General features: G+C 42.7%; 1 protein-coding gene across 12 annotated transcripts in view; it reads right to left on the bottom strand.

The window, feature by feature from the left end:
* PANK1 (pantothenate kinase 1) overlaps nucleotides 1–20,440 on the bottom strand; it is a 111,569-nt gene that overhangs the window by 62,657 nt on the left and 28,472 nt on the right. For 2 of the 12 annotated variants that reach the window (XM_067710049.1, XM_067710058.1), the window contains exon 1: nucleotides 4,532–4,766. The exons of 7 other annotated variants lie outside the window; for them this stretch is intronic. In XM_067710049.1, coding sequence (XP_067566150.1) covers nucleotides 4,532–4,646 — 115 coding nt within the window. In that variant the 5' untranslated portion in view covers nucleotides 4,647–4,766. Of the gene's footprint in view, nucleotides 1–4,531; nucleotides 4,767–4,792; nucleotides 5,344–5,422; nucleotides 6,299–20,440 lie in introns of those variants that run through there. 3 more of the 12 variants (XM_067710048.1, XM_067710047.1, XM_067710050.1) reach the window with 3 other exon arrangements.

The raw sequence follows: 20,440 nt of genomic DNA, 5'->3' as shown, positions 1-20,440 counted from the left end.
TTAGTCTTTTGTTCTCGATTCGCAAAGTTCCCTGTCCATCTAGAAGTTCTGATTATGTTTTTAAAAATGCATATATATTCACACTCTATGCAGATACAACCAGAAAATTCTATTTCATCCTGGGTTTTTTTTTTATCCTGGGTTTTCTAATTAGCCTGACTCAGAAGTAGGGGAAATTCTAAGTGCCAAAGGTAAATATCCCAATATTTAGAAAAGTGAAGCCTTACACTTTGACAATGGTGGCTAGCTAAAACCGGTAACAGGTTAGGGTTTCTTCAGTTTGCACCCACGAATGTGTTAGATGCATAATGAACTCTCACCCATCTTCTGCTATTTTTCTATCTGGAGAATCGCAGAATTCGGAACTTCCACCAGGAGGCTGCAGGCACTGATCCATCCCTTATTTTTGCCTGTTGCTACACACTGGGACGGAAGAGCGCAGCTCACAACCTTGAGTCTTCTGATGGTACTCAGGTATTTAGCTTTCTGCAGCATAGTGTTTGCTGGCTCAAACAATTACCTCCTTTGCGTTTTTCTCCTCTCTTCACTAGTGTGGCTTGTCTCCAAGCATCCTTAGAGTCTAAAATATCCAGGTATGGAAACAACCCAAGTGTCCGCTGATGGATGAATGAATAAAGTGTGGCATATATGTGCACAATAGAATATTATTCAACCATGAGAAAGAAGGAAATCCTGTCATTTACAACAACATGGATGAAGCTGGACGGCATTATGCTAACTGAAATAAGCCAGACAGAGAAAGACAAACAGTGTGTGGTATCATTTATATATGGAAACTTAAAAAAAAATAAGTGGAACTCATAGAAACAGAGTCGAATAACAATGGTTGCCAGGGACTGGGGTGGTGGTAGTGAGGGAAATAGGGAGAGCCCGGTAAAAGGGTACAGACTTTCAGTTATAAGATGAATAAGGTCTGAGGATTTAATGTAAACATGGTAACTATAGTTGATAACACTGTATTGTATAACTGAAATTTGCTAAGAAAGCAGAATTAAGTGTTTTCATAAAAATGTAAATATATGAGGTGATGGATGTATTTCTTAACCTGATGATGGGAATCTTGTCATAATGCATGCATATATTAAATCATCATATTCTACACTTTAAATATATTGCCATTTTAAATGTCAATTATACCTCAATAAGCTGAAAAAAGAAACTAAATGAATAAAATATCCAGGATTTCAAGGCAACAGCTATATACTCCTTTGTGCCATTTCTGTTCCTTCTCCAAAAAGTACATATTCACCAATTTCATCAAAAATAAAGAGTTATGTACAAAGTTGTTGCTGCAGACCTGTTTATGATGTTTAGAGACTCTAGCTGCAGCCTAAAGCTATGAGAGACAGGTTAAATAAATTATGGTATATCTATATAATGGAACATTGGGAATATAATACAACCATTGCAAATGATGCTCTAATGCTGTAAGAAAATGCTTTTGCTAACATTTTTAAATAAAAAAGGATAAATTGGGAGTTTGGGACTGACATATACATACTACTATATTTAAAACAGATAATCAACAAGGACCTACTATATAGCAAAGGGAATTCTTCTGCTCAATATTCTGTAATAATCTAAATGGGAAAAGAATTTAAAAAAGAATAGATATAAGTATATGTATAACTGAATCACTTTGCTGTACACCTGAAACTAATACAACATTGTAAATCAAATACAGTCCAATAAAAAAAAGTTATCAAAATCTTATCTTAGTGTGATCCAAAATTACCTTTAGCGCATTTTAAACATTCGTTTTCTCTGAGTGATGGTACTGTGAGTACTTTTTCCTGCTTTTTTCCTCCATTTTTGTATTACCCAATATTTGGGGAGGCAAAGGGGGGAAAAAGGTAATTGTGGGGCTAGGAGTGTCATAGTTAATCAAATAAAACTTTTTGGTCTTTCTTATTGTAGCCCCCCCCCCCCTTTTTAAGTAAGGAAGTCATTCTGAGGTGTCTCTGCCAGCTCAGTCGTCTTGTCCTGTGGGTTAGTGGTGGACAGTGTTCTATATGGCGGTGATGACAGCTGGCATTTACTGTATAACTGCTATGTGCCAAGCAGGAATCTAAGTTCTTTATATACATATTATCTTATTTAATCCTCACATCAACCTGGTGAGGTTGTATGATTAGCTCCATCTTACCAATACTGAAACTGAAGCACAGAGGTTAAATAAATGGCCCCAGGTCATCCAGCTGCAATTCACACTCAAGCTCTCCAGAGTTTGAATAACTACACCATTTACAAACATTAGGCTCTTGGCATTTTGCTAGGACTATCATTAGTTTAGAAATATTTGGTATATGAGTTGACTCCATAAGGAGTCAGCTACTTTTGCTTCAAAAACATCAGAGCACCAAGGAGCACGCGAAAGGAGTCTCCCTATAGAGACCTCATGGAAACTCCACTGAAGGACTTTTGCCATCGTCTGTCGTACAGATGGAAATGGCTACTTCAGTGAGGTGGTGATGATGTCACCTGTACCTTTTTCATCAACATCAATCAAATACTCAAATATCTGTACCCAAGTTGCACAGCATATGAAAAAAACTACCAACTATAATAAGACTTCCAACTTAACTGCGGAGAAAAGACCAATAACATACATGGAACAATCAGCACAGGGCAAAAATAAAAACTTTTAAAATAACAATAATAAAACGTTAAGCCATGTGGCAGACTGGATAACTAGCGTAGAAGTCATGTAGAAAGAACCATCAGCTCTGAAGTATCTTAGAATCTGAAGGTACAATATAAGAAACAATACTTGAAGATCATCTAGCCGACTCCAGCATTCCAAGAGGAGAGCTAACTTGGTTGAGGGCACCCAGTTGCTAAAGTAACCAAGAAAGCTTGAAGAAGCAGTTAAGTCTTGGAAAAGCTTTCCAAGAATAATAAGCACAGTGAGTGAGGTGATCTTTTGATTAAAAAAGTGGACAAGATTTCCTGATTTAGCAAGTCAACCTGCCACTATTCTGATTTTTAGATTACAATTATTAGATTGTGAATAGTCCTTGCACGGAGGGATCAGATTTAAAATTTTTAAATAATCAAAAACTACTGGATTGTTTGTTTCATTCCATTCATTGCTTTTAAACATGAAGTATTTTAATGTTTATCACACTCTACCCAAAATATCAGCAAACAGAAACATACCTACTCACATATGCAATCCAGGTGCCTATCTGAGAGAAGTGATATCTGGCTGCCCTAAAACACCTCTGGTTTGGACAGAAGCAGGAGTTTGAAGTTGCAAACTGTAAGTAGGAATTAATTATTTGTCCAGCTTTGATGCTTTTATCAACCACATACTCAAATTTCATTTAAAGCATGTAAATACTCTGTAATAATTGCTTATGTAAAAAGCTATCAGTCATCAGAAAATAGGGATGTGCTTGAGTCTAAGTAGATTTGTCTTAGATTACCTAAATATCAACTGACTGGGCAGTATTTTTTTTTGTAAAAAGATACTTGAATGCTAATAGGCAAGGTATAAAGATACTAAATTAAGCCTAGTTTTAACTAAGAGATTTTGGTAGTCAACACAGCAGATGTGGCTCAGAACATATAAAATTTATTTCAGAAATGTTTGTTCAAATTTGAGAAAAAAAACATGATAGGATAATAAAAAGTCAATTTTGATGAATTCTTTTTAAAAGATAAATAAGTATGATCGCTAGACTTAAAATAACTATGGTTTTCATTAAAAAAAAATACAAAACTAATACCTGACAAAGCACACAGGCATAAAGTTATACTTTCCTGTATTCTAGAATAATACTTCCTGCGGATCTGCAAGCAAAAGTTAAGGCTCAAGGTTATTTTTTCTCTGCCTTCATGCTATTGTTAAGAGAGTGTATTTTCAATTCCTCAAAAATTACTTCAAGAGGTATTATACGCTCAGTTAAACACAGACCATTTAAGCTAGCAATACTATATACTCAAAGCAGTTCTCTTTCGTTATATTTTAGCTATTTACATTGTGAATTCTCATACAGTTTGTTAATGTAAATCAGAGAAATAACTAAAATCTGGCTTCAAAATAAGTAAAACAAGTTAATAAATCATTAGGAATCAATGCTAAATCCATAAAGAAAGTCATTTTCTAACAAGACTCAAAAACAAAAGTAAACAGAAATTTAGGTGTTAAGATGCCTTCCTTATTATAACTGTAGCCAATCTGTTGTATGGGTTCAAAGTTCCCGACAAGACGTTAACTTTCAACCGAAACATTTCAGACCTACAAAATACAAGTATCAGAGTTACCGCGTCCCACAGTCGAGTTAAAATGCTTTCCAAAGTCTCAGAGACTTTACCTGAATGCAGAAAAGCTAAGAGTCTAAGTTGATAAACAGAAACAGAAAAAAGTGAAGCTGTTTGCCAAATATCAAGCTTTTACAGACGAATCCAAAGCATATCTAGCAATTTCCCTATGTGAAACAGAATAACCTGTATGCAAAACGTGCATGTTTGAATGCAATCACTTATTAGCATGCATTCTACTTACTTTGCTTTCTGCCATTTATAAGCTTCATTAAGGAGACCCAGAAAGAGGTAACAAATTGAATTAAGTTCAGCTCAGATAAGAAAATCCTGTTGTAAATTCGAGCTACAATTTGCATCTCAGAATTTCCAGCGGGGAAGGGACTCTTCACAAACTAACATATATACAAGCTTTAGATTGTGAAATAACGCATTTCAGCATTCTGCACTGTACAGTACTATTAGAAACCTCAACTCCACCTCCCCACTCCGCGAAAAAATTCACCTCCAATCTTCATTGGTCCACATAGTTCCGGCCCACATGGTATCAGTGGGTGTGTCCCTCCCAACAGGTCCTCTCATTGGCTGCGAGGAAACAGCGTTTAATAGGCTGTGATTTTCCGGGGCTGTCAAACTCCACGCCTCCAGACCTCGAGCTTGCGAATAGGCCCATGGAGCTGGCGGCTTCTCTGCGATTCAAAGGGCAAGCTGACTGCCCTGAGCGCCAACCCAGAAAGACAAGCTCTCATAAGGGAAAGGGGCGAGAAGAACGAGGGCAACTCAGGCTCTCCACCCACCGCTGCTCTACCCCTACTCCCGGACCCCACCAAATGTTGACACACGTGCATTTCCCCACCGACAAATTAGTAAGGTGGCCAGTGCATTTGCCTTCCATTGAGCCGTGACCTGAGGAGCAGCTCAGACTCCGAGTCCAATCGCCTATTCTACAGATGGAAGCAAGCAACGGTCAGGCTTAGGCAACGATCTGTAGTGCTTGCGCCCCCTCAGAGCGGTCCGCCGACGGTGGGCGCTGGTGTGCACGACGCGCGCTTCGGTGCCTGGCCCGCCGCTCCCGGGTGCCGGACCCCGCGCTGCGCCTGCCTGGCGCCCGCGCTCCCCTCCCGGAGGGACTTACGCGGCCTGTTCTTCCTCCCCGAGTCCATCCTCCTCCGCAGCCGGCATTTCTTGGCCGGGGAGTCGTGCTGAGGGGGCGGCGGCTGTGGCTGGAGCTCTGGCTGGAGCGGGAGGCGCGGGGGCGCCGCGTCGCCGCCGCCCGGGAGGCTCCGGCTGCAGAGGCGCGGCGGCTGGATGGGCGGCGGGTGGAAGCCGTTGTGCAGCACTCCGTTCACGGCTGCAGCGCCGGCGGGAGTCCCCGGGGCATGCGAGGCCGAGCGCTCCGGCTGCCCGCCGTGGTCGCCCATGCCAGGGGCTGGTGGGGCGGCGCGCGGGGCCCGGCTCAGGCGGCCTCGCTGGAGGTCATTCTCGGGCGTCTTTATTTCCCCGGATCCTCCTTGCGGCTTCCGATTCAACAGCCGCAGAGCCGGCGCCGAGGGATGGCGAGCCGGGCGCTCCTCCCCTCCTCCCGCCGGCGCTCCAACCTCCTCCACGCCCTGCCCCCCGCGCGCCGGCCCCCCGGCGCCGGCCTGGAGCATGCCCACTCCCGGCGCGGAATCGGGGATACCAGCGCACCCCCGGCCGGGGCCCCGGCAGCCCGCCTTCCCCGGATCCCCCAGCCGCGCGACTTCAAACGCGGCTTCCTCGCCTCCCAGACCTGTCTCCGCTACTGAGCATGCCCAGTCCTGCCCGCCACCGCCGCCGCCACCGCCGGCGCCACCGCCGAGCTTCAACATGGGGACTGAAGTTCTCTGGCTTTGCAAAGGAGAGATGGGCGGGTTGGGCTTCGTATGGCGGAGCGAGCCGAGAGGGGACTGGGCTAGGCCGGCGCGAGAGGAGCGAGAAGCTTCGGGAGGAACGTGCGGGGAAGACAAATATCTGTAGAGGTTTGGGTTTGCTAATCCTGTCCCCAGTGAGCTAGATACCTTTGCAAGGTCATTCACGTCGTACTGTCCTCCCCGAAACCTTTGTGAGTGTGTGTGTGTGTTTAGTGAAGTGACCAAACTACTCACAGGCCTGAAGGGAAGGAGAACGATTATTTATAGAAAGATAGGCGGATTTGGAGAGGGAGAAGCGTGTAATTTCTTTGCTGGCACACAGACTCCTTGTGGCCTCGTGGAGTTGTCTTTTGCAGGGAGGAAACCTAGGAATTCAGTGTAAGGACAGTGAAGGTCACAGATGTAGGCGGGATTAACCGGTGCTGGAAGAGACCAAGTAAACAGAAGCAGTCCCAAGCTATAAAAAGCACTTTCCTCACCCAGAAAGGACGTTTAATAGACAATGTCACTCTATTTATAGAGTAAGGAGTTGCCTGTGTTTTAAGAAGGGAAGGCAGCATCGCAGGGTAGACAACCCCATAGGCTCCGGAGTCAGAGCTGGGTTCAAATTCCAACTCAGCCCCTGATCAAACCAAGAGAAAGTCATTGCTCAAGTTAACACACCTGGCGACAGGGGACAGGACTGGAGACGTTCAGTAGGCAGGACAAATTTGGGTGGTGAGGACCTTCCTAAAGCTGTGTAATCCCGTGAGGCCTCAGCTTTTGAATCTAACTAGGAGTTGTCATGAGAAATCTGTCTGAAAGTACCTGGTACAGTCCTGGCACACAGTTAAACGCCCACAAGAGGTGGTTATCCTTATTACACCGTTATTATTAGCAGATCACCCTTCACTTCCAACAAGGGGAACAAACCATACTCACAGCCATATTTACTGTGTAACTTATTGTGTGTGATGTTCTCCATCATCTGTATTTCCTTAATCTACAGAGGAGTCAGAGGCCTCGGTGCGTTCAGCAGCAGCCAGGGCTCGCACCTTGATCGGAATTCCTTCCAGCAGAGCCTGACCTAGAATCAGAGCTTTGGTCCATTCACACATTTTTTCAGCTAAGGAAACGGAGCCACAGAGGGATGGCTGAGGTTAGTAAGAACAAAGCTAAGAATAAACCTTAATTCTCCTATCTTTGCTTCCCTGACCTTATTATACTTTTGAAGACATGGAGAAAAAACCTAGGTGATCTGGCCCCTGTCTACCTCCCCTGCCTCGTCTTGATCTCCTGATGGTCCCTCTACAGAGAAGACTTTCAGGTCCTCAAACACACGAATATCCCTTTGCATCTGCTGTTTCCGTTGCCTGTTCCCAGACCTCTTTGTCTACTAGATTCCAACTCAATCCTCAGATCTCTGCTTCAACTGCTTATATTTAAAGAAATCTTCCCTGACCCTTAGGACAAGATTAGGGCTCTCTCCTCCTACACTTGACCTTCATGACTCTATCAGTCTGCAATGCTACAATGGGGGTAATCATAGAACATCACTGAGTTGTTACAGTGATGAAATGAATATATATGTAAAGTGTCCAGCACATCATAGGTGCTATGAAAAAGTTAGATATTATTTGATTGTCTCCCTCCACTACACTGTAATCTCCATTAAGGCAGATGACTCTCATTCATCATTGTATCCCTAGGAAGCTCTTGGTAATCATTTGTGACTGAATAAATGACTTTGGTAATATTTCACCCAGGGTGTCTCTCTTTCTACTGTAAATTTGCTAAAAAAAACAGAACAACAACTAAAACCTCCATTGTTACACCTAAATATTCAAACATAAAGTTTTCAAATTCCTACATAATTTAAGCTGAGTAGTTTAGGAAGCACTTTACATCAGAAATGCAAATAGAAGATTTAGCAATGCAGTATCTCCAAGGACATATTCTCTCCAGCTTGGTTCCCAGGCATGGTGAGGAAAGCCTGAGCCAGGTGGCTCAGACCCAGGTAGGGCAGAAGTACTGGTTTGGGGACAGAAAGTCCTCCACCTGCTTCCTTTCTTTCATCATCGTCAGGCTGGTGCCCTGGATCAGTTACACCCTGCATGTGGTAGAGAGGAAGCCAGGAGGCATCTCACAGGTGTATGGGGGTGGGGGGGGCGGTTTCAGAGGTGAAATTTTGAGGCGTGAGCTATCATGTGCTCCAGCAGGGGAGTTGAACAGATAATATTTGGAAGAGAGAGAGGGAGGGAGGAGAGTGCCACAAGGCACTCTCTCCCTCTGTTCATTTTTTTATTTACTAATCATTTATTAAGCATGTACTATACTGTAGGCAGTAAAACAAATGCAGGGAGTACAAAGCCAAAATAAATGTCTTCGTTGTCCTCTAGGGGCTTACAATTCAGAGAGAGAGGGAGAGGAAAGTCAATGTTCTCCATCATAAGAATAACCTAGGGAGCTTTTTCCTTTTAAACTTTCTGTTGAAAATAACAGACATACAGAAATGTACACATACCCTAAGGGTAAAGCTCAGTGAATTTTGCACAGATGAACACCCTGTGTAGCCAGCACCTGATCAACAAGCAAGACATGACCAGTAACCTAGGAGAATTTTTAAGAGCCAGTTTTGGGCCGAGGTTCATAGACCTTCAGTAGGTTTGGAGCACAGGAGTCTGCATGGTGATGATGGTGATGATGATGATAAATATTTTTTAAATTAAATAAACAAAACAGTAACTTTTTTCAAAACAGGATTAAAAAAAAAAATGCAGATGGTCCTTCCTTGGAGCAACAATGAATGAAACAAAGTATGTCACCAATGCCATGGAAGGGAATTCCAGAGGACTCCAGAGAGTGAGAAATGATGGAATAGGAAGACAGAGGAGGAAGATGGTGCTGAGATGGACGTTAAGACATGCTTCAGAGAGGAAATGACCCGTAAACTGAATTTTGAACAATAATGGGATTTCATCATGGAAGGTGGAAGGAATTCCATTCAGAACTGAGGGAGTGGAGACTCTGCAGGTGTTTTGAAACCATCTGGCATGTTTGGGAACCTGCCAGGAGTTCAACAAGGCTGAAACACAACCTACGAAGGGAGGAGGTAAGTGATGGACAAAAAGGTTAGATGGGGTCCAAATCTCAGATGGCTTTCTGCACCATAGGAAACAATTTGGACTTTCTCCTGAAGGCCATGAGAAACCATTAAAGAGTTTTAGGTTGTGGAAAAACTACTAGATTTGCATCCTGGGAGGACCTCTGGCAGCAGTCTGGAGAATAAAATAGGGGAGGAAGTTCCTAGCTGGAAAGCCTAGATAGAAGACTACTGGAAACAACCAGGAAAGAGGTGAGAAGGGACTGAGTGAAGGACACACCATTCAGAATGAGATCATCAGGTGGATTTAAAAATTATTTAAAGAATCTATAGGATTTAGTGGCGAATTGCAGGGTGAGGGAGAGGTAAGGCTAGGATAATTTCTGTGTTTCTAGTTTGGGCAACTGGGAATGTGGTGGTTTCAGCATGCAAGATAAAATACGCAGAAAAGGAGCAAAATCTTCTACCTATATTCTCTCTGGGTTTTATACTTTAAGAAGGGTGAGCCTTTAAAAATATAGATCTGATCATGACATTCTTGTACTTAAACTTACATTGATATGTGAGCCATATCAATATTTGCCTATCTCAGTCTAACTCAAACCTTCCTCCCCTCCCCTCCCCCTTCCTTCCTTCCTCCCTTCCTTCCTTCCTTCCTTCCTCTCTCCCTCTCCCTCCCTCCCTCCCATAAAAAAAAGGGACATCAGCACTAGTTTTCTATTACTCTAAATAAGACTTGTAATTTACTGTTATTTTTTGAAGACACAGATAAAACCTGTCCACCATGCCATCATTACACATCACTGTAGAAATTCTAGTTCCTTGCTAAAATGGAAATAAAGCCAAATTTGCCCAAGTTTCTACCCCTTAATAGGCACACAGATGACACTATGAGCTCAGAGAAAGGGTACTCTTCAAGATATAGTTTAAAAAGAATTACTAGAACTTTAACGGCCAGAATTATATCGACCCAAAATGACTTCTTTTTTGCTTTCTTGCCTTTTTGCTATCGGTGTTGGTACCTTTCTTAGAGATTCGCATGGGGCACCTCACACAAGACACTATTTTCGAGGACAGTGCTACTCTCAATGACCCTGCTTCTCATGCTGCTTTCTTCAGGACCCCGGGGAGGAGCGCTGCTGCAGGCAGTCAGAGGCCACCAAAAGCAAACGCACGCTGCTCTGGTGAGTAACGTGCTGCGGGGAGATTCTCATGACCCCTGCATCAGAGCCTCCCTCTTTTCCTTTCTTCAGAATTGAGCAGCTACTACACAGCAGGCACCAAGCTAAGTACCAGGGGTACACTCTTAAGCAAAAACCAAGTCCCTGTCCTTATCTAGATTACAGAAAAGACAAGCCTTAAGCACATAATCACCACAAGAGCAAAATAAGTGCATTCCGCGAAGTGCAAAAAAAAGGTAAGACTTGGGGCTTCCCTGGTGGCGCAGTGGTTGAGAGTCTGCCTGCCGATGCAGGGGTCGCGGGTTCGTGCCCCGGTCCGGGAAGATCCCACGTGCCGCGGAGCGGATGGGCCCGTGAGCCATGGCCGCTGAGCCTGCGCGTCCGGAGCCTGTGCTCCGCAGCGGGAGAGGCCACAACAGTGAGAGGCCCGCGTACCGCAAAAAAAAAAAAAAAAATAGGTAAGACTCCTGGTGCCATGAGGGCACACGCCAGGGGCACCTGGCCTAGTCTTAAACTTTAGTAGCTGAAATGATATTTAAGCTAAATTCTGAATATCGAATAGAAGTTAACTAAGGTGGGGGTGGAAGTGGAGGAGGTATTCTTACCATAAATATGGTAGGCACTTGCTGACTGACAGGATGAATTGACCCTGTCCCTCTCAATACGGCAAATCAAAAGTAAGGAAGACTATTCACTGGATGGAACAAACCATTGGAGAGGGTTCAGGCCAATCCCATTCTCTTTACTGTTTTTCTATATGGGTTGATGGAGCATTTTCTACTCGATACTATTGTTGCCTATTTTAGTTTTTTGTTGTTGGTTTGTTTTTTTTGTTTTGTTTCTGGTCAACAGAGGTGGAAAAATATATCATTAGCAGCTGCTACTACCAGTAATAACCGTGTGTACAGGACTGTAGCCCACCTCACATGAACCAACTTCCTGTCAGTCACTAATATTTTTTGAGCAGCTACCAATTATGATTTGGTGAAGGGAGGTGGAGTGTGGCTGCCTAGAAATTTGATAAGCTATAATCAGAGCGACCCCAAGTACTGGGCATAAGTTTAGGAATGGAGCTGGGTTTAGCAAAATGATAGTAGTCTTCTTATCTAACATTTATTGAGTTCTTACATGCCATACACTGTACTAAGCACACTATTAAGTGTCATCTTTTTTAATTAACACAGTAGTCACTTGAGTTGGGTACTGTTATTATCCTCATATTTTGAAGGAGAGAACTAGAGCTTAGGGAGGCTAACTTGCCCACTTTCACACAGGAGGAAATGTATAACAGACATTTGAAGTCAGGTCTGGGTGGCCCTAGAACCTGCACGTTTCATAACTCAGCCACAGTGCCTCCCAAAAGGTGGCGTATCTCCGGTCACCTGCAGACTTTACGCCATGGTTGCGAACACCTGATACAGTATTCCACTGCCCACACAGCATTGCTCTTCACAACAATTACTGGGTCCCTTTATTTCTCACTGAAATGTTTTTGCAGTCTAGTATCTTAAACTTTTGTCTCCAAAAGAGCCTTTTTTCCCTTTTTATTTTTTAAATTATTTTTTAATTTTATTTATTTATTTATTTCTGGCTGCGTTGGGTCTTCGTTTGCTGCACGCGGGCTTTCTCTAGTTGTGGCGAGCGGGGGCTACTCTTCATTGCAGTGTGCATGCTTCTCATTGCGGTGGCTTCTCTTTGTTGCGGAGCGCAGGTTCTAGGCACGCAGGCTCAGCAGTTGCGGCACGTGGGCTCAGTAGTTGTGGCGCATGTGCTTAGCTGCTCCGCAGCATGTGGGATCTTCCTGGACCAGGGTTCGAACCTGTATCCCCTGCATTGGCAGGCGGATTCTTAACCACTGCACCACCAGGGAAGTCCGTCCCATTTTTTAAAATTAATTAATTAATTAAGTTTTGGCTGCATTGGGTCTTTGTTTCCCTTTTTTAAAAAAATGTCCTAGAGGGCTTCCCTGGTGGCCCAGTGGTTGGGAGTCCGCCTGCCGATGCAGGGGACACGGGTTCGTGCCCTGTTCCGGGAAGAACCCACATGCCGCGGAGCGGCTGGGCCCGTGGGCCATGGCCGCTGAGGCTGCACGTCCAGAGCCTGTGCTCCGCAGCGGGAGAGGCCACAACAGTGAGAGGCCCGCATGCCGCAAAAAAAAAAAAAAAAAGTCCTAGCTATTACCATTCTCTATTTTATATACTTATTCAACTAATATTTTTTAATGATGCTACCATGTGTAATCCACTGTTCCCAGTTACAGTGATGAGCAAGGTAAAAAGTCCCTCCCACCATGGAGCACACCTTCCTCTGGGGAGGTGGGCAGGGGAAGTCAGAAAATAAACAATTAAATAAATAAATACAGACTGTGTTAAGTAACATAAAAATCAAATAAAATGATGTGAAAGAGAATTATTGGAAGAAAGGAACCAGTTTACATGGGGGTAGTTGAGGAATCCACATTGATACTGGTTCCTGAAGGTTGAGAGACTGAGGTGCGAAGTATCACGTAGAGAGATTTGGAAGAGCATTCCAGCATATGGAAGAGGAAAAAAAAATGTGTACCTGTATCTGTATCTATATCCATATCCATATCTACATCTCTGTGTGTATGTGTGTGTGTGTATATGTATTCATCTCTTCAACACCAAAGTTCCAATATTTGGGGGGATGCTGGTGAAGAGGGGGTATGCACATTCCTTTGAGAATGATATCAGTGGAAGGGACAGGCTTTGATTAGGGTCCCAGCATTCAGGGCATTCAAATTTGTCTTATAGCTTCCCTGTTGTCTGGGCGAAGTCTCCTATGAATACTGAAGTTTCTTCAGCTGCAAGTGATAAAAGCCACTTTAACTCATTTCCTCATAAAATGAATTAGTGCAGGGAATTGGGTAAGTAAAAATCGCTGGAAAGTTTGAAGGAACAGCCTCTAGGCTGGGCTCCCAGTAATGAAGCCCAGAATCCCACCACAGGATCAGCTTCCTAAGGGAACTTCTGTAAGGGAACTGCTACTTCTTGTACAACAGTAAACCAAGAAATCAGGGAGGGCTTCCCTGGTGGCCAGTGGTTGAGAGTCCGCCTGCCGATGCGGGGGACACGGGTTCGTGCCCTGGTCTGGGAAGATCCCACATGCCACGGAGCGGCGGGGCCTGTGGGCCGTGGCCGCTAAGCCTGCGCGTCCAGAGCCTGTGCTCCGCAATGGGAGAGGCCACAACAGCGAGAGGCCTGCGTACCACAAAAAAAAAAAAAAAGAAAGAAATCAGGGAGTCACTGCTCCTACCGCCGGGTCCAGGACTGACTGTCTCAGGCTGAATGGAAACCTACAAAATTCGTGTCCTGTATTCTGTCTCTCCAAATCCATGATTGTATTTTTGTTTTAATTAATTTACGATTTAAAAAAATTAACTTATTTTAAAAACCACTTTATTGAGCTATGACTGACATATAAAAAAACTGTATATATTTAATGTATACCACTTGATGAGTTTAGAGATAATTATATACCTGTGAAACCATCACCACAATTTTTCACCACAAGTTTTGGCATAAACTTATCCATCACTTCCAAAAGTTTCCTTTTGCCCTCTTTCCCTACTATTACATTATGATGATGATGATGATAAGAACACTTAACATGAGATCTACCATCTTAGCAAATTTGTAAGGACATGCTATTATTAAGTATAGGCATTACGTTGTACAGTAGATCTCAAAGACTTAGCTTGCATAACTGAAACTTTGTACCCTTTGACTAATACGTCCCCATTTTCCTCTCCCTCCAGCCCCTGGCAATCACGGTTCTACTCTCTGCTTCTATGAGTTTGAGTATTTTAGATTCCTCATGTAAGTGGTATCATGTAGTATTTGTCCTTCTGTGTCTGGTTTATTTCACTTTGCATAATGTCCTCTAGGTTCATCCATATGTTGCAAATGTCAGGATTTCCTCTTTTATAAAACCTGAATAATATTCCATTACATGTACATACCACATCTTTTTTTTATCCATTCATCCATTGATGGACATCTAGGTTGCTTCAATATCTTGGCTACAGTGAAGAATGTTGTAATTGACATGGGGGTGCAGATATCTCTTCAAGATCCTGAGATCAATTCCTCTATATATAATCCCAGAAGCGGGATTGTTGGATCATATGGTAGTTCTGTTTTTTAAGTTTTTGGAGAACCTCCATATTGTTTTCCGTAGTAGCTGTACTATTTAAATTTAAATAGTAACATGTGGCCACTAGCTACCGTATTGAGCAGCAATGTATACAGTGGGGATAACAGTGGTATCTACCTCATTTACTTATTTATTCAACAAATACTTATAGAGTATCTTCTGTGAGCGCCTACAGGTATTGTGCTAGGGAAAATATCATGAAGCTTACAACCAGTAAGGCAATCAGACCCATTTAACAGGTGAACAAATAAAATCACTACAGTTTACAGTTAGTAGTATAAAGGAAGTAAACAAGATAGATAGAGCCTTACAGAATAATAGGGGGTGCATTCTTTAGATGAGGCATGAGAGGAAACCTCTTTCAAGAGATGGTGAATGACCCACACTACCACTACCTTCCAGCTCAGCGTAGCCACGTGACACAACTCTGGCCAGCGGGAACGAAGTGGAAATGAGCCAAAGGATGTTTCAGGAAAGATCTGGGTTTTTTTCATAGCAAAGGAGCTGGTGAACCAATTTGAGAACACTCCCAAAGGGCAAAGATGAGACAATTTGAGCATTAATAAGGATAATAACTGCAATGTATTGAAACTCATCAAATATGTTTAAATCCAAAAGTTCATAAAGACAACTTTTTTAAAAAGGCTGACTGGTTATCATTGGAGGACACTAGTGAATCAAGTCATTATTTTGAAAACTGGTAAACTAAGGAAAAGAATCAAGCATTTTATCTTTCCTTTATTTTCTGTACCCATTGAGTAACCTAATAATAAAGGCAGGAAGTTTCTCTTTATAGAAGTATTCCAGCTAATAAATGAAGAAGGAATGATATAATTAAAACATCACCATTTTATAACATAATTAATGGAGCTAGGCAGTCATCATCAAAAGCTGCTATTATCACAAAGAGAAACAATCAGACATTAGATGCTTTCAGATAGCAGAACATAACAAAAAACCTGAATCTAATCAAACCTGTAGTTCCAACTATGAACTTATAAGATATAGAAGACAGAGGACACCATCCGGATGCAATTAGGAAAATCCAGATTGTAGGAAACTGTACAAGGCAAATGACCTGGTTTCTTCAAAAAATAAATTGAGAGAAAACAAAAGAAAGGGGATCCTACAGATCAAAAGGGACTTCAAGGATATATCAATTGCAAGTAGTAGTCTTATTTGGATACTTTAAACTATAAAAAGTATGACTTTTATGGGACACTTGGAAATTTGAACACTGGATATTTGATGATATTCATGAACTGCTAATTTTTGTGTGATAATGGTATTGTGGTTTTCTTTAAAAAGGAAGAGTTTTATCTTTTAGAGATACATAGTGAAATATTTGGGGAAAATGATACAGTGTCTGGGATTTGCTTCAAAATAATAAGGGGAGAGGGAGAGTGTGTGCAGAGGGTATAGATGAAATATGACTGGCCACAGATTGATAATTATTGTAGTTGCATAATGGATCCATGGATGGGGAGTGTCTTCATATCATTCTCTGTTATGTTTGGAATTCTGCGTAATAAAAAGTTAAATCAGAAGTGGGCTTTGCTCCTTTACTCTCCTCTTATTTTGCCTTGAAGATAGAGTTAAGGCCTTAAGGTGTACCAGCCATCTGTGACCATGAGGCAGCAAGTATGAGGTCAGACATGAGAAGGACAATACATGAAGGATGGTAGAGCTGAAAGACAGAAAGAGGCTGAGTCCCTATAAGCTCATGGAGCTGTTGTGCCGGCCCTAGAATGCCTACTTCTGGAAATTTTGTTATAAGAGATAAACAAACCTCCACGTGTTTAAACCCCTCTTGGATTTGCGGGCAAGACCGTTCTTAGATCATACTGTTAAGATCCAAAATATGAAAAGCAGCAATCTAGGTGAAGAGCAAAGCAGAGGGCATCACAGTCAGAAGACCCTGGGACAGTGAAGCATTTGGAGCTCACAGAAGGCCTGTGTGACTACAGCATGATGAGGGAGAAGAAGAGTAGGGTAAGATGAGGTTGAAGGTGTAGACAAGGGCTTGAAGGCTTGAGGCACGGTAGTCTCCGGTAAGCACTTTGGATTATTCTAAGCATAATGGGAAACCCGTGACAGTTCTGAGGCAGACACGTGACAATAACTGATTTATTTATGTTTAGAAAGATAACTCTGGCCGCTACATAGGAAAGGACAAGGGCAGGGGCAAGTGGGAAAGCCTGGAGGCAGCCGTCCAGATGAAAGATGATGGCAGTCTGGCAGTAGAGATGGATAGAAGTGGGCAGTTTTGAGACTTATTTTGGAAGTAAAATCAACAGAAATTATTAAATAAATTTATGAAATTAGGGAAGGGGAAAAGTCAAGGGTGGCTCCTAGTTTTCTGGGTTTAGCAGTAAAGTAGAATTGGACGAGGTAAACTTCATATGCCAGTTGGATATCCTAGTAGGAATGTCAATTAGGCAGTAGGGATGTGAGTATGGGGATGGTAAGAGAGGCCTGAACTATAGATATACATTTGGAAGCCATCAGCATAATATTGCATTTAAAGCTTGTGATGGATGAGATCACCTAGGGAAACAGTGTAGGTTCAGAAGAAAACAGGACCCAGGATCGAAACTTGAGAAATACTAACATTGACACCCGGAGCTGAGAAAGGAAAAAAGACTGAGGATGGAGACTCTCACAAAGGAGAAGGAAAACCAGGTGAAAATCTGGTTTGGTTCACCATAAGGTATCCCAGAAATTAAGAGCAGGGAATATTTCGTAGTCCAAGTGGGCCTCATGCTGCTGAGAAGTGAAATAAGAAGATAACAATAAAGGAGACACTGCTGTTGATAATAAGAAGGTCATTGGTGACCCTGACAGGAGCAATCTCAGAAGAGTGGTGGAGCTGGAATCCAAATCTGAGTGAGCTGAGGAGTAAATAGGTGGCGAAGGAGAGACAATGTGTATAGAAACTTTCTTGAGAATCTGCCATAAAGGGAGCAGAGAAACAAGGCAGTAACTGGAGGGACTTTAGGTGTCAAGTTTTCAAAGACAAAGAGATACTGGAGCCTATCTGAATGCCCATAGAATGATCCATTGGTGAGAGTAAAAGGCGATGGGATTTAGAACACAAATGAAGGACTGGTCTTTAATGGGAGGAGGGGCACTTCCTCCTTGGTTGAAAGAGCAATGGAAAAGTAGATGCAGATGCAGGGAGAAGTCTAGATTTGGTGACTAAAAGATGACATAGTTTCCCTCTCTTTTATTGGTGGAATATGATGTGAAGTCATCAGCTTAAAGTGAGGGAAAGAGGGTCTGGGGAAGGTGTGAGGAGAGAGGAAGGGTATAAAATAGTGCAAATTCCCCTTACTTCTGAAACTGCCAGGCAGTGTTGAGAGACCTCTTGAGGATGGTGATGAGGGATTTAAAGTTATTTGTGAGATGCTCAGTAAATATAAGCTATCATTATTCTTAAATGCCAGTTAAGTAAGGCTCACTTAACCCTAATAACATACCTACAAAGTTAGGTGTTATTACCGTCATTTCAAAGAGAAAATTCAGTGTCCCCAAATTCATTAAGTTGTCCAGAATCATACACTGGTTTAGGCGGTGGAGTGGCATTTGAACCCAGACTGGGTACCCATAAAAGCCAGAGCCTCCCCCACCAAACCAGGTAAGCTGAGGTAGCATTGTCGTATCTAGCTGCAGAGTGTCTGGAGCACCCTCTGCAAGTTGGAGGAACACCAGCTTTCACAGATCACGCCTGGTCCTCTGAGCTAAAGCAGTTGAAGAAAATTCTGCCAGGGTAAGTTTTCAGATGCCATCCCTGTTGCTGCTCTGCAGAGGTCACACATGACTTTGAATCAAAGTCAATGCCAATAACGAGCTACTATATTTTTACACAGGAGCCAATTCAGCAGCTAGGGTAGGGATGGCACTTATTTTCAGCCAATGTTTCTCATTCAAATACCTGTTTCAGATTCCATGGTGGATAAAAAAAGGTTTCGTTTGTTTACTGGCATTAAATAGCATGTATTCTGCTCCTGATTTTGTGGATCTGGAATCAGGACAGGGCTCAGGGAAAATAGCTTGTCTATTTCATGATGACTAGATGGTTGGGATGATTCAACTGGGGACATATATCTGAGGCCTTAATTCTGATTGCAGTTTAGTTCCTCAGTTTTTCTCCCCATCGTGTCTGCTGGAGCTGAAATGTCCAGGATGACTTCCTCCCTTCCACGTCTGGCGCCTAGGTTGGGGTGGATGGAGCAGCCTGGGCTGGCTGGTCATCATTCTCTTTCCACATGATAAGTCTGCTGGGTGGCTTGGGCTTCCTCACAACATGGCAGTCTCAGGGTAGTCAGACTTATGTGGTGGCTGGCTTCAAAAATGTATATTCATGTTGTATATTCTATATTCATATTATAGAATAGTATAATAGTATTTTTATTGTTTTAATAGCCACTTTTGAGCTATTACAAATAATGCTGCTGTGAACATTTATGCACAAGTTTTTGTGTTGGTACCTATTGACATTTTTCTTTTTTTGGCTGGACCCGCGGCTTGCAGAATCTTAGTTCCCCAACCAGGAATTGAAACTTGGCCCTTGGCAGTGAAAGCGTGGAGTCCTAACCACTGGACTGCCAGGGAATTCCCTCATATTGAGTTTCAAAGTATAAAAATGCACAGGGGGATGAGGGATAATTTTGGGGGGCAGTGGATATATTCTATATCATGATCGTGGTAGTGGTTACATACTGTATATATTGGTCAAAACTCATTAAATTGTACACTTAGATGTATTTGTATTCAAATTATATCTCAGTAAAGCCAACCCCCTAAATAAAGGATGGAATTGGAGGGGGACAGATTTGGAGGCGTATTAATATATATAATGTTTCAACAATATACCAATATCTTCACATACATTTTCTCAATAAAGCAAACAAAAACTATGATCATTTCAATAAGCCAGTGAGATAAGTAAGAAGATATTACTGTGTCCATTTTAGATATGAGGAATTTACACCTGCATAGTTTGGTTGTGTGGATTGTCCAATATCACAGAGCTGCCAATTGGCAGAGGCAGAATTTCTTCCACCATTTTTTACCTCTGAAGTTTTCAAATGCTTAATCAAATTTGCTTACAAAAATTGAGGGAGAAAGAAGCTACACCTGTACAGATTTCATATTTGGACACAGAATAAAGAAGTTCCCCCACATGCTGGGTCTTCCATGACCTAAAATAAAAAATGAAAAAAAGTGATGACTCAAATCACAACTAGAACAGGACCTCTGAAAAGCAAGAAATTTAAAAATATCCCACCTTTGATTGCAATGCTCTTTTAAGTTGCTCTAACACTTGAGCTTTGATTTTATTGAGAATCGAATGTTCTGTATCTCTTCCTGCTCTTACCAGGTTCTGTGGGTCCTATGCTTACATGCTCAGATCCTTTGCCTGCCGTACCTCTACCCTGCTGCTGGCTCCTGAAGGCCGGCTCTCTCAGCGTCCAGCGGCAGCTGTCTTCCAGCTGGCTTAGTCAATGGGAGGCGCTGGTGAGAATGGCAGAGTTGTCTTCTCCTTCCCTTGCTGCCTTGGGAGGCATCTCCCCGAAGCTGCTGCCCCTCTTCTGAGTCTCCAGCAGGTATGGGACATGCCTGTCTTGACTTTTTCTTCTGCTGGGTGATCGTAACTCCTGGGATCTGATGATACCACCTTCTCGCTGCGTCTTGCCAGCCTAAGGATGGTGGTGGCTTCTTGCTGTTGCTAAAGTCTGTGCTGCCTCGCTGTCCTCTGATTAGCTTCGCTGCCTCTTCTTTCCTGTACCAACCCCCTCTTTTGAGGGATGTTTTACAAT

The sequence above is a fragment of the Pseudorca crassidens genome, chromosome 16, assembly GCF_039906515.1.
Source record: "Pseudorca crassidens isolate mPseCra1 chromosome 16, mPseCra1.hap1, whole genome shotgun sequence".
NCBI lineage: Eukaryota > Metazoa > Chordata > Mammalia > Artiodactyla > Delphinidae > Pseudorca > Pseudorca crassidens.
Note: the sequence above shows the minus strand (reverse complement) of the source record. Positions and strands in the feature narration are given on the sequence as shown.